This window comes from Lutra lutra, chromosome 5, assembly GCF_902655055.1.
Source record: "Lutra lutra chromosome 5, mLutLut1.2, whole genome shotgun sequence".
NCBI classification, from domain to species: Eukaryota; Metazoa; Chordata; class Mammalia; order Carnivora; family Mustelidae; genus Lutra; species Lutra lutra.
In genome coordinates, this window is record NC_062282.1 from 156504621 (window position 1) to 156519525 (window position 14905).

At 36.9% G+C, this 14905-nt stretch overlaps 1 protein-coding gene across 1 annotated transcript; it reads left to right on the forward strand.

The window, feature by feature from the left end:
• Window positions 1-9790: 9790 nt before the first annotated feature.
• LOC125100678 (olfactory receptor 2H2-like) lies at window positions 9791-10702 on the forward strand. The gene is given in 1 exon segment (XM_047731034.1): window positions 9791-10702. A coding segment is annotated over 1 exon segment (873 nt). The 5' UTR covers window positions 9791-9829.
• The last annotated feature ends 4203 nt before the right edge of the window (window positions 10703-14905 follow it).

Sequence of the window (14905 nt, forward strand, 5' to 3'; positions counted from 1 at the left end):
CCCCTCCCCTCCAAAACCCTCAGTTTGTTTCTCAGAGTCCACAGTCTCTTATGGTTTGTCTCCCCCCTCTGATTTCCCCCAACTCACTTCTCCTCTCCTTTACCCAATGTCCTCCGTGTTATTTCTTATGCTCCACAAGTAAGTGAAACAATATGATAATTGACTCTCTCTGCTTGACTTATTTCACTCAGCATAATCTCCTCCAGTCCTGTCCATATTGATAACAAAAATTGGGTATTCATCCCTTCTGATGGAGGCATACTCTATTGTATACATGGACCATATCTTCTTTATCCATTCATCTGTCGAAGGGCATCTTGGCTCTTTCCACAGTCTGGCGACTGTGGTCATTGCTGCTATGAACATTGGGATACAGATAGCCCTTCTTTTCCCTACATCTGTATCTTTGGGGTAAATACCCAGTATTACAATTGCAGGGCCATAGGGTAGTGCTACTTTTAATTTCTTAAGGAATCTCCAGACTGTTTTCCAAAGTGGCTGCACCAAATTTCTGCCCCTTTTTTAATTGTATTGAATTGTTTGTTTGATGTTGAGTGGTATAAATCCTTTAAATATTTTGGATATTAACCCTTTATTGAATATATCACTTACAAATATTCACAATTAGTAGGTTGCCTTTTAATTTTGTTGATTGCTTCCTTTACTGTACAGAAACTTTTTATTTTGAGGAAGTCCCAAGAGTTTATTTGTGCTTTTGTTTCCTGTCCCTCGGGAGACATATGTAGAAAAATGTTGTTATGGCCAATGTCAGAGAAATTACTGTGTGTGCTCTCATCTAGTATTTTTATGGTTTCAGGTGTTATTTTTAGATTTTTAATCCATTTTAAGTTTATTTTTGTGTATGGTATAAGAAATGGTCCAGTTTCATTGCATTGCATGTAGTTATCTCATCCCATTGATCTTTGAATCTATTTTGTGCCATAATAACACTGATTTTGTTACCATAGCCTTATATTATATCTTGAAATTTGGAATTGCAGTATCTCCAGCTTTTTTTTTTTTTCCTTCTCAAGATCACTTTGGCTGTACAAGATCTTTTCTGATTCCATACAAATCTTAGGATTATTTGTTCTAGTTTTAAAATTGCTGTTGGTTTTTTTTTTTTTAAGATTTTATTTATTTATTTAACAGAGAGAGAATTCACAAGTAGGCAGAAAGGTAGGGAGGGGGCGGAGGTGGGAGCAGGCTCCCTGCTAAGCAGAGAGCACCATGCTGATGTGGGGCTTACCCCAGGACCCTGAGATCATGACCTGAGGTGAAGGCAGAGGTCCAACCCACTGAGTCACCCAGACACCCTGCTGTTGGTCGTTTGATAGGGAGTGCACTAAATGTGTAGATTACTATGAGTATTATGGGCATTTTAACAATATTAATTCTTCTAAATCACAATCATGGGATATTTTTTTGTTGTACCATCTTCAAATCCTTTCATCAATTTCTTTATAGTTTGAGAGTACAGTCTTTCACCTCCTTGGCTAAGTTTATTCTTAGGTATTTTATTGGTTTTGGTACAATTATAAATGGAAATGTTTTTTTTAATTTCTATTTCTGTGACTTCATTATTAGTGTATAGAAATGCAATTTGTTTCTTTATGTTAACTTTGTATCCTATAATTTTACTGAATTCATTTATTACTCCTAGTAGTTTTTGGTGGAGTCTTAGGATTTTATGTATAGTATTATGTCATCTGCAAAGAATGATTATTTAACTCCTTCTTTACCAATATGAATGCCTCTATGTCTTTATCTTTTCTGATTTCTGTGAGTAGGATTTCCAATACTGTTGAATAAAAGTCATGAGAATGAGCATCCTTGTTTTTTTCCTGACCTTAGGGGAAAAGCTGTTAGTTTTTCAGCACTATGATGGTAGCTATAGATTTTTTCATATATGGCGATAATTATATTGACTTATGTTCCCTCTAAACCCACTTTGTTGAGAGTTTTCATTATGAATGGATGTTGGATTTTGTAAATACTTTCTCTGCATCTATTGAGATAGTCACATGATTTTTATCTTTTGTTTTGTTGGTGTGATGTATGACACTGATTCATTTGTGAATATTGAACAATTCTTGCATCCCTGAAATAAATCCCACTTTGATCATGGTGAATGATCCTTCTAATGTATTGTTGGATTTGATTTGCTAATATTTTGTTGAGGATTTTCCTTCTATGTTCTTCAAGGATATTGGTATGTAGTTTTCTTTGTGGAGTCTGTCTGATTTTAGTATCAGGGTTCTGCTGGCCTCAATTTGGAAGCTTTCCTTCCTCTTCTACATTTGAGAAAAGTATTAACTCTTATTTACATTTTTAATAAAATTTAGCTGTGAAGCCATCTGATTCTGGACTTTTATTTTTTTGGTAGTTTTTTGATTACCAATTCAATTTTGTTACTAGTCATTGGTCTGTTCAGATTTTCAATTTCTTCCTGATTTGGTTTTGGAAGATTGCATGTTTCTAGGATTTATCCTTTTTTTTTTTTTTTTTTTTAGATTTTCCAATTTGTTGGCATATCGTTTTTCATGGTATTCTTTTATAATTCTTTGTATTTCTGTGTTGTCAGTCATTATTTCTCCTCCTTCGTTTCTGCTTTTATTTGAGTCCTTTCTCTCTTCTTTCTTTCTCTTTCTTTCCTTCTTCCTTTCTTCATTAATGAGTCTGGCTAAAGGTTTATCAGTTTTGCTGATCTTTTCAAAGAACCAGCTTTTGGTTTTATTTTTTTTTTCTATTGTTTTTAGTCTCTGTGTTACTTATTTCTATCTAATCTTTATTTCCTTCCTTCTACTTACCTTGGGCTTTACTTGTTCTTTTTCCAGTTTCTTTAGCTGTAAGGTCTGAAATTGTTTATTTGAACTTTTTTCTTGTTTCTTGAGGTACGCCAATACCACTATATATTTATTTCTTAGAACTGCTTTTCTGTGTTCTGAAGAGTTTGGACCATTGTCTTTTTATTTCACTTGTCTCTATGTATTTTTTAAATTTCTTCTTTGATTGCTGTGTTGACAAACTGGTTGTTTAGTATCTTGTTGTTTAGCCTCCACATGTTTTTGCTTTTTTCCAGTTTTGTTTTCCTTATGATTTATTTCTAGTTTCATACTATTATAGTCAGAAAAGATGCATGGTATGATTTCAATATTCTTTAATTTATTGAGGCTTGTTTTATGGCCTAATATATGATCTATTCTGGAGCATGTTCTATGTGTACTTGAAAAGGATGTGTGTTTTGTTTTGTTTGATAGAATGTTCTCTATGCATCTGTTATGCCCATCTGGTGTAATACATTACTCAAAGATACTATTTCCTTATTGATTTTCTGCATTGAAAGTGCAGAAAATTGATGAAAGGGCTATGTTAAAGTCTTTACTATTATTGTATTGTTATTAATTTCTCTATTCCATTAATATTTGCTTTATAAATTTAGGTGCTCCTTTTTTGGGTGCATAGATATTTATAATTGTTATACCTTTTGCTCGATTGATCCATTTATCATTATGTAATGCCTTTCTTTGTCTCTTGTCACAGTCTTTTTTTCAAAGTCTATTTTGCCTAATATGAGCATTGCTACCCCATTTATTATTGTTGCTGTTGTCTTGCTTCCATTAGCATACTGAATATCTTTCTATCTCTTGTCTTGTAGACTACATGTGTCTATAGGTCTAAGATGAGTGTCTTGCAGGCAGCATACAATTTTTTTTTAAATTTTATAAACATATATTTTTATCCCCAGGGGTACAGGTCTGCGAATCGCCAGGTTTACACACTTCACAGCACTCACCATAGCACATACCCTCCCCAATATCCATAACCCCACCCCCCCTCTCCCAACCCCCCTCCCCCCATCAACCCTCAGTTTGTTTTGTGAGATTAAGAGTCACTTATGGTTTCTCTCCCTCCCAATCCCATCTTGTTTCATTTATTCTTCTCCTATCCCCTCAACCCCCCATGTTGCATCTCCTCTCCCTCATAGCAGGGAGATCATATGATAGTTGTCTTTCTCCGATTAACTTATTTCGCTAAGCATGATACCCTCTAGTTCCATCCACGTCGTCACAAATGGCATGATTTCATTTCTTTTGATGGCTGAATAGTATTCCATTGTGTATATATACCACATCTTCTTTATCCATTCGTCTGTTGATGGACATCTAGGTTCTTTCCATAGTTTGGCTATTGTAGACATTGCTGCTATAAACATTCGGGTGCACGTGCCCCTTCGGATCACTACGTTTGTATCTTTAGGGTAAATACCCAGCAGTGCAATTGCTGGGTCATAGGGTAGTTCTATTTTCAACATTTTGAGGAACCTCCATGCTGTTTTCCAGAGTGGTTGCACCAGCTTGCATTCCCACCAACAGTGTAGGAGGGTTCCCCTTTCTCTGCATCCTCGCCAGCATCTGTCATTTCCTGACTTGTTAATTTTAGCCATTCTGACTGGTGTGAGGTGATATCTCATGGTGGTTTTGATTTGTATTTCCCTGATGCCGAGTGATAAAAGAGAACTACAGACCCATATCCTTGATGAACACAGATGCAAAAATTCTCGCCAAAATACTAGCCAATAGGATTCAACAGTACATTAAAAGGATTATTCACCACGACCAAGTGGGATTTATTCCAGGGCTGCAAGGTTGGTTCAACATCCGCAAATCAATCAATGTGATACAACACATTAATAAAAGAAAGAACAAGAACCATATGATACTCTCCATAGATGCTGAAAAAGCATTTGACAAAGTACAGCATCCCTTCCTGATCAAAACTCTTCAAAGTGTAGGGATAGACGGCACATACCTCAATATTATCAAAGCCATCTATGAGAAACCCACCGCAAATATCATTCTCAATGGAGAAAAACTGAAAGCTTTTCCGCTAAGGTCAGGAACACGACAGGGATGTCCGTTATCACCACTGCTATTCAACATAGTACTAGAAGTCCTAGCCTCAGCAATCAGACAACAAAAGGAAATTAAAGGCATCCAAATCGGCAAAGAAGAAGTCAAACTATCACTCTTCGCAGATGATATGATACTATATGTGGAAAACCCAAAAGACTCCACTCCAAAACTGCTAGAACTTGTACAGGAATTCAGTAAAGTGTCAGGATATAAAATCAATGCACAGAAATCAGTTGCATTTCTCTACACCAACAAGAAGACAGAAGAAAGAGAAATTAAGGAGTCCATCCCATTTACAATTGCACCCAAAACTATAAGATACCTAGCAATTTTTTTTTTAACTCATTCTACCACCTGGTGTCTTTTGATTGGAACATTTAGGTTATTTACTTCTAAAGTAAGTATTGATAGGTTTGTATGTATTGCCATTTTGTTCATTGCTTTCTCATTGTTTTATATTTTTTCTCTGTTCCCTTTTCTTCTCCTGCTCTTTTACACTATAACTGATGAGTTTCTGAAGTGTTATATTTGGCTCTTTCCTTTCATTTTTTGTCTATTTAGTATGACTTTGAGGTTTGTTACTACCATGAGGTTCATATATATCACCTTAAGTATATAACATTCTATATTAAGTTGATGGTCATTCAAGTTCAAACACATTTTCTTAATTCTTTCTTTTTTACTTCCTCCATATTTTATGTATATGTGCCATATTTCATATCTTTTTACTTACAATTTTCTTATATCTAATTATCTTACAGTTTTCTTATATCTAATCTTATATCTAATTAAATGTATCTAATTTTCTTATATCTAATAATAAGATATAAATATCGTATATCTTATATCTAATTATATATTTGCTTATATAACAAATTTGTTATCCAGTCATCTGCCAATGGACACTTAGGTTGTTTCCATGTCTTGGCTATTGTATACAGTGCTAGTATGCACATGGAGGAGCAAATATCTTCTATAGTTATTATTCTATTTTCTTTGGACAAATCCCCAGAAGTGAAATTACTACAACATATAGTAGGGATATTTTAATTTTTTCAAGATCCTATATAGTTTTCCATAGTGGTTATACCAGTTTACAAGCTCACCAACAATAAACAAGGGTCGCTTTTCTTCACACCCATACTAATATTTGTTATCCTTTGTCTTTTTTGTAATGATCATTTCAATAATAATGAGATCTCTTATTGGGGTTTTGATTTGTGTGTCTCTATACTGAGGTTGAGCTTCTTTTCTTGTACCTGTTGGCCTTTTGTATATCTTTGTTGGAAAACATTTTATTCAGGTCCTTTTCTCACCTTTTAGTTAAGTACATGTGCAGGTGTGTGTGTGTGTGTGTGTGTGTGTGTGTGTGTTGGGTTGTATGAGTTCTTTATATATTCTGGACATTTACCCCTTATCAGATATAAGATTTGCAAGTATTTTCTCCCATTCCATAGGTTGCCTTTTCCTTTTGTGATTTATTTTACTGTGCAAAAGCATTTTAGTTTGGTGTGTGCTCACTTATTTATTTTTTGTTATGTCTCTTGTGCTTTATGTGTCATATTTTAAAAAAAAACTATGTCAAGGAATTTTTTTCTATTTTTTTTCCTTTTAGGTGTTTTATGGTTTCAGATCTTACATTGAATTTTTTAATCCAATTTGAGTTAACTTTCGTCAGTGATAAAAGACAGGAGTCTATAGTTTCATACTATTACCTGAAAATATCCAATCTTCCCAGCATGATTTATTGAAGAAACTGTTACTTGTGTGTTAGTTTTTGGGCTCCCTCATCAAATATTAGTACTATATATGCATGGGTTTATTTTCTGGGTTCTCTATTCCATTCCATTGATGTAGTTACCTGTTTTTGCATTAATATCATACTGTTTTGATTAATGTGGCTTTATAGTATAGCTTCAAATCAGGAAGTATAATGTCTCTTGCTCTTTTCTTCTTCAAAATTGTTTTGGCAAGTCAGAGTCATTCGTGTTTCCAAATAAATTTTAAAATTGATTTTTCTGGGGCGCCTGGGTGGCTCAGTGGGTTAAGCTGCTGCCTTTGGCTCAGGTCATGATCTCAGGGTCTTGGGATCGAGTCCTGAGTCTGACTTTCTGCTCAGCAGGGAGCCTGCTTCTCACCGGCCCACCCCCCGCCTGCCTCTCTGCCTACTTGTGATCTCTGCCTGTCAAATAAATAAATAAATAAATAAAATAGATTTCTCTACTTCTGTAAAAATGCCATTGAATTCTTGCAGGACTGCATTGAATCTATACTTGGCTTTTTGGTAGTATTGACATTACAAGAATATTAGTTCTTCTAAATCACAAACACAAGGTACCTTTCCATTTATTTGTTTCTTACACTCTTATCAGTGTGTTATAATTTTTGGAGTAGAGATTTTTCACCTCCTTTGTTTTTTTCTTAAGTATTTTATTGTTTTGGTGATATTGTAAATAGAATCAGTCTTTTTCCAGATAATTCATCACTAGTGTATAGAAATATTACTGGTTTCTGTTGGTTAACTTTGTACCCTGAAACTTTACTGAATTTATTAGTTTTTTGGTGGAGTTTTTGTGATTTTCTTTATATAAAGTTATGTCATTTGCAAAGAGGAACATTTTACTTCTTCCTTTACAATTCTGATGGCTTTTGTTTCTTTTTCTTTCCTGATCAATCTAGCTAGAATTTTCAATACTTTGTCGAATAAGTGCAATGAGATAGTATCCTTTTTTCTTATTGTTGATCTTAGAGAAATAGCTCTCAACTCAGCCTTTCAAAATTGAGTATGGTGTTAGCTGTGGCCTTGTCATAGATAACCTTTATTATGTCAAGCCACATTCCCTGTATACCTAATTTGTCAAAAGTATTCATTATGTATATGCAATAAAGGGTTTACATCCAAAATATACAAAAAACTTATACAAGTCAGCACCAAAAAACAAAACAGCAAATCAAAACAACAAAACAACAGAATCTGATATCTATTCATCAATTGTCCATTCATGGGCAGAAAACATGAATAGGTATTTTTTTTTTCCAATGAAGACATGCAAATGGCCAATAAACACATGAAAAGATGCTCAACACCACTAATCATCAAGGAAATGCAAATCGTAATCGTAATCACAATGAGATATGATGTCACACCTATCAGAATGAGTAAAATCAGAAACACAAGAAATAACAAGTTTTGATGACAATGTGGAGAAAAGGAACCGTCATCAACTACTGGTCAGAATGCAAATTGGTACAACCAAAAGCAATACCAAGTTTCCTCAAAAAGTGAAAAATATAGCTTCCCTACAATCCAGTAATTCTACTACTGAGTATTTACCCAAAGAAAATAAAAACAGTAATTCAAAGAGATATGTGCACCCCTATTTTTATTGCAGCATTCTTTAGATTAGCCAAGATACAGAAGAAACCCAGTGTCAGTTGATAAATGAATGGATAAGGAAGATGTGATATATATACAATGGAATATTATGCAAACGTAAAAAAGGATGAGATAGCATCATTTGTGACAACACGGATGGACCTAGAGTGTACCATGCCAAGTGAGATAAGTCAGACTGAGAAAGACAGCTACCATATGATTTCACTCACATCATCCAATATGTGGAATCTAAAGAAGAAAAAGGAATAAATAAATAAATAAATAAAAACATGGAATCAGATCTATAAGTTGCTAGAAGGGAGGAATGCAAGGGGATGGGCAAAATGGGTGAAAAGGAGTGGAAGACACAGGCTTCCCATTATGGAATGAATAAGTCATGGACATAAAAGACACAGCATAGGGAATATGGTCAATGATATTGTAGTAGTGATGTATGGTGACAGATGGTGGTTATACTTGTGATGAGCACAGCATAATATATCAACTTGTCGACTGACTATGTTGTACATCTGAAACTAATGTAACACTGTCAACTATACTCAAAATTTTTAAAAAAGAGGTTTTCATCATTAACAGATATTGAATTTTGTCAAATACTTATTCCACTGGTAATGAAATGATCATATAAGTTTTTCTTTCATTGCATTATATATGTTGTATCACATTGATTGATTTGCATATATTAAACCACCATTTTATTTATCCCAGGGATATTTATCCCATTTATCCCAGGGATAAACTCAGCTTGATTATGGGACATGATCCTTTTAATGTGCTGCTGAATTCAATGTGCTAGCATTTTGCTGAGAATTTTCGCATCTATATTCAACAGGGTATTGGTCTGTCGTTCTCTTTTCTAGTGGTGTCCTTATCTGGAGTTTGTATTATGGTAATGCTGCCTTGGATAAATGAGTTTGGGAGTGCTCCTTCCTCTGATATTTTGGGAAAAGTTTGAGGTTTTTTTTCATTTATTTTATAAATGTTTGGTAAAATTTATCAGTGAAGACATCTAGCCCTAGGCTTTTCTTTTTTGGGAGATTTTTTATTACTGATTCACTCTCTGTAATAGTAATTAATTAATCTATTCAGGTTTCCTATGTCTTCCTGGTTCAGTTTTGGCAGTTTGCATATTTCTAGATTTTTTTGCCATTTTATCTAGCTGCCCAGTTTGCTGGCATAAGTCACTCATAGTGCCAACAGTTAGTTTTAAATAATAACTTACCACAATCTCATGTTGTAAAAGTTTGCTAGAACAGGCCAGGATTGAAGAAATTAACATGAAAATGTCCAAAAGGGATAGAGATAAAAGAAAAGTCAGTAAAAGCTTACAGAAAATATTAATGAAGAAAGGGCAATTTTCTGAAATCAAAAATCACTTTTCTCTACCTCTTCTAGGTGGTATTCTAATTGATGGGTTGCTCCTTGTAGTTCCAGGTGGGCGCTGGATAGAAATGCCAATGGCACCATCCCAGATGGCTTCATCCTCTTGGGCTTCTCAGATAATCCCAGGCTAGAAATGACCCTATTGGTAGCTGTGTCTGTCTTTTACACAGTAACCCTCATGGGCAACACCACCATCATACTCCTGTCTCACCTAGACCCTCACCTGCACACCCCCATGTACTTCTTACTCACCCACCTCTCCATCCTGGACCTCTGCTTTACCACCAGCTGCATCCCCCAGATGCTGGTCAATTTCTGGGGCTCGGACAAGACCATCAGCTACCTGGGATGTGCAGTCCAGCTTTACATCTTCCTGGGACTTGGAGCTGCAGAGTGTGTCCTGCTGCTGGTCATGGCCCTTGATCGCTCTGTGGCAGTATGTCAACCCCTGCACTATGCAGTAATCATGAGCCCAAGCCTGTGTCACAAGCTGGCATTCCTGGTCTGGGCAAGTGGAATTTTTGGCACCTTGGTACAGTCTCCCACCACCATGAAACTCCCCTTTTGCCACCACCACCAGGTTGATGACTTTGTCTGTGAGGTCCCTGCACTGATCTGTCTGGCCTGCAGAGACACGCATGTCAATGAGCTCCAGATTTCAGTGATTGGTGCCATCTTCTTGATGGGGCCTCTTCTGCTCATCCTTGTCTCCTATGGCCACATCGCCCAGGCGGTGCTGACCATCCAGTCCCAGCAGGGCAGAACCAAGGCCTTCCGCACCTGCTCTTCCCACCTGGCCATTGTCTTTCTTTTCTACTGCAGTGTCACTGCTGTCTACATCTGACCCCAGAGTCACTTTTCCCAGAAGGGAGACAAGTTCCTAACTCTTTTCTACACTGTGGTGACTCCCACTCTCAACCCCCTCATCTACACTTTGAGGAACAAGGACATAAAGGGAGCTTTCAAGAGGCTCTTATGGAAAGATAGAATGGCCAGTGAAGAGTGAGAAAAGGGCTCAGACTCAAAGGAGATCAGCTTCCTTTGCTCAAATGTGTGATTCTCATGCATGAGAACTCTGAACTACCACCTCTAGTGGAGGGGACATTAGCCTGCTTTGTACAGTGGACTAATGAAATGTACATTTGATGCACCTGACACTGTTATCTTTTTTTTTAATATTTATTTATTTATTTATTTATTTATTTGACAGAGAGAGAGAGATCACAAGTAGGCAGAGAGGGAGGGAAAAGCAGGCTCCCTACTGAGTGGAAAGCCCAATGTGGGGCTGGATCCCAGGACCCTGAGATCATGACCTGAGCTGAAGGCAGAGGCTTAACCAACTGAGCCACCCAGGTGCCCCCTGACTCTGTTATCTTTAAACAGAGATGCTGGAGTAACACTGGGACTTGTCAGGAAGTAGACACCACTCTCATTATAAAAACAAAAAGAGAGCATTTATTATGAGGTATTATTAACTAGATATTGAAGGAAGGAAAAAGCAAAAAAGAAGCACCCCCTACCACTAGGGGAACACAAAAAAAGAATAAAATTTTTTCAAACTTATGACCCAGAGAAGAGGCCCCTGGGAGCATAAGTTTTCAGACTTCCTACTTCTGAGACAGAAGCATTGCTGGCTGGGGCTGATGTCATTGAGGAAACACTGGTTTTGTTCACCACCTAGTGGAGAATCGTCATTCAACTTCATTCATTGAATGCCCCTAGAGATGAAATAAACAGGAAAGAAACCAAACAAAAAACAAAGAGGGAAGAACACGTCTCCTTCCCAACACCAGCCTGCTTGCAGCCCACCTGCTTATATGAAGTCTCATAAGAAATGAGCAAGAAATGGCATGCACACTCCCAGCATCATCCTCACCATGAAGCTGGGTGATGCAAGTGTGGATTCAGAGCTGTAAACCACTGGCTTCATGTCTCATAACTCTTGACATCATGAAAGCAATCCAGAATACAAATCTAATCAAGAGGAAGGTACAGCCTTGGTTATCTTACAGATTATGCTTAGTATAATTCCCACACATCACTTTCTGTTAAGCAAAAGCTCCATGTGTGAGCAGAATAAAGATAAGAAACTAATACAGGAGTTCTCATTCTTGAAATACCCTAAAGAAAATAATAATCTCAAAATTGTTACAATCTTATGGCTATAAAGACATTCTTACTGTGCCTGCTACACTGGATTTATTTTAAATGAAGCATTGTATTTTGAGGTAATTGTAGATGCATATGCAACTGTAAGAATTAATAGGTATCCCATAGACCCATTACCCAGTGTCCACCAGTGATAACATCTTGCAAAACTGTACTACAATGTAACAAGCATATTGACATTGATAAACAGAAAATATAGAGTATTTCCCCACACACAAGCATCCTTCTCACTGTCTTTGAAAGCCACACCTGCTTCTCTCCCACCCCAATCACACCTGTTTAAATCCTGGCATTAACCCATCTATGCTGTGTTTCTACATTTTGGCCAATTTGAGAATTTTATACAAATATAACTACATAAAAAGTAGCCTTTCGAGACTGGCATTTTTCATTCAGCAGAATTCTCTGGAAATGTATCGGTTGTTGTGTGTATCAATAGTTTTTTTTTTTTTTTTTTGCTTGTTTTTGCTTTTAATTGCCAAAGAGTATTTGAGGGTATCGATGCTTCAGTTCATCTAATTCACCCACTGAAAGATTCTGTGCTGTCTCCAGGTTGGGGCTATCAGAATAAAGCTGCTATGAACATTTTTGAACAGGATTTGTGTGATCATTAGAATTGTGTTTCTCTGGGACAAATGCCAAAGAGTACAATTGCTGAATCATATAGTAAGCACCTGTCTAATGTTGTAAGAAACTGCCATAAGCTTCCCAGGGGCAGCTGTAAAACTTACTTTTCCCACAAAAAACATGGGAGCAATCCAGTTTCTCTGCATCCTTGGAAGCATTTGGTGTTGTTGTTTTTTGTTTTTTGTTTTAATTTTACCCATTCTGATAGATGCCTAAGAATATCTCACTGATTTTAATTTTAATTTCTCTAATGGCTATCAATGATGAACGTTCTTCATCTTTCATCAGTGAATCGTCCTCAATAAATCTTATCTTTTGCCTGTTTTCTAATTGTTTTCTGTTGTTAAATTTGTGATTTCCTTGTATATTCTACAGGGAAGTTTCTTGTCAGACATATGGTTTGGAAATACCTGATCCTTATCTGTAGCTTGTTGTTGCTGTTGTTGTTGTTGTTTTTCCCATCATTTTAACAAAGTCTTTCACACAGCAAACATTTTAATTTTTTAAAGATTTCATTTATTTATTTGAGAGAGAGCACAGGGACAGAGTGAGAGGCAGAAGCAAGCTGAGCAAAGAGCTTGATGAGGGACTTGGTCCCAGGAACCTGAGATCATGCCCTGAGCCAAAGGCAGATGCTTAGCACACTGAGCCACCCAGCCACCACTAAAATTTGTTTAAAGATTTATTTATTTATGCTAGAGAGAGAGTTAGTGGACACAGGGGCAGAGAGAGAGAATCCTCAAGCAGACTCTGCACTGAGTGAGCCCAACTTGGGGTTTGATCTAATTTGAACCAATGAGATCATAACCTGAGTTGAAATGAAGAGTGGGACACCCAACTGACTGAGCCACCCAGGAGCCCCCAAACATTTTAAATATTAATGAAATCCAGTTTACCAAGTTTTCCTTTTATGGATCATGCATTTAGTGTCATCTCTAAAATCTCTCCATGCTGTACGTCCAAGCTATAGAAACTTTCTCCTATATTGTTTCTTAAATTTTTGTGGTTTTTCATTTTATTTTTAGGTAATCTCTACATCCAGCATGGGGCTTGAATGTACAACCCCAGAACAAGAGTTCATGTTCCACTGACCAAGCCAGCTGTGCATCCCATTTTTGTTGATTTCTACATGAAATGTAAGGTTGGGCAGAGGTTTATTTTCTTATTCAGCATGTGAATATCCAATTAGTCCAGCATCATATGTTGAAAAGAGCTTCATGAGCTCCAAGACTGGGGGAGAGGAAAGAATAAAAAACAAGGAAACTGAAGCCAGGGACCTCACCACAGTGTCATTCCTTGCGTCCGGAGGCCCCCAGCTGGCCTCTTCTCTCTTCTTTCAGATGCTTCCTGATACTTGTTTTATATGCAATATGCAAGGTTTCGGTTGGAAAATTCGATCCATCTTCAGAGAAGACATTCCACCGGACTGTTTTTACTTAAATGTTGATATAAATAAAGAAGTCAACAAAAGCATAATCTGCTAATGCAGTCCTCCCTATCCTGCAATAAAAGAGAACCATGTACTTGTCTGAGTACAGCTCAGCCGACCTATCCCTGCTTCCCAGGCAAATGCATGTATCTCTGGACCTGTAGCCTCCCTGCTCCAGTGTGGGATACACAGCATCAGCATCACCTGGAGCATGATATAAATGCAGAATTCCAGGTTCTAAGCCAAACCCACTAAGCCTGAATCTGTGTTTTATCCTGTTCCTAGATGATATACATGAGCAGAACAGCTTGGGAAGAACAGCTCCATGAATAATCACTCAGAAAGAGATTCCCCCTTATTAGAATTTGTCATGCAGACACTTGGCATGGCCTCAGGACCTACTGAATCATTCTCCATGCTTTGTCAGCTTCAGTCCTGGGAACTGCTCATTCATCTCAAGAGGCTTGAGGAGTACCAAACCACTTCAGTAATGGAATACATACATTTCTATTAGCCTATAATCTTCATGAGCAGAATTATTCGGTGCCCTTCCTTTTGCATTCTTCATCCCACTTTTTCCTCTGCCCACTTTCTTTTTCTTTCTTTCTTCTTAAACAGCTCATCAATTTCTTTTCTAACTTTTCTGCTTCTGCCATTCCACACTCAGGGTACACAACTCTGTTTTATGTTCAACCATAGATCTCATCTAAGTGAAGTCTTCCTTGAGGAAATGGAATAAAGCTTTCAAATTTTACTTGATTCCTCGAACCCCAGTTATTCACTTTATATGTTTGATGCTGAAATTTCATTATCACTTATTTGATCTTTGAATGCATTTGCCTGGACCTATGACCATTTGGCTATTAATAAGTAATTTAGACCCTTTTATTGGTGCCAAAAGGCATGGATTTTCTGCACTAACTCTGCATTAGAGCATTTAGACCATACTAGTTTGCTAGGGCTGCCATAACAAATACCACCATC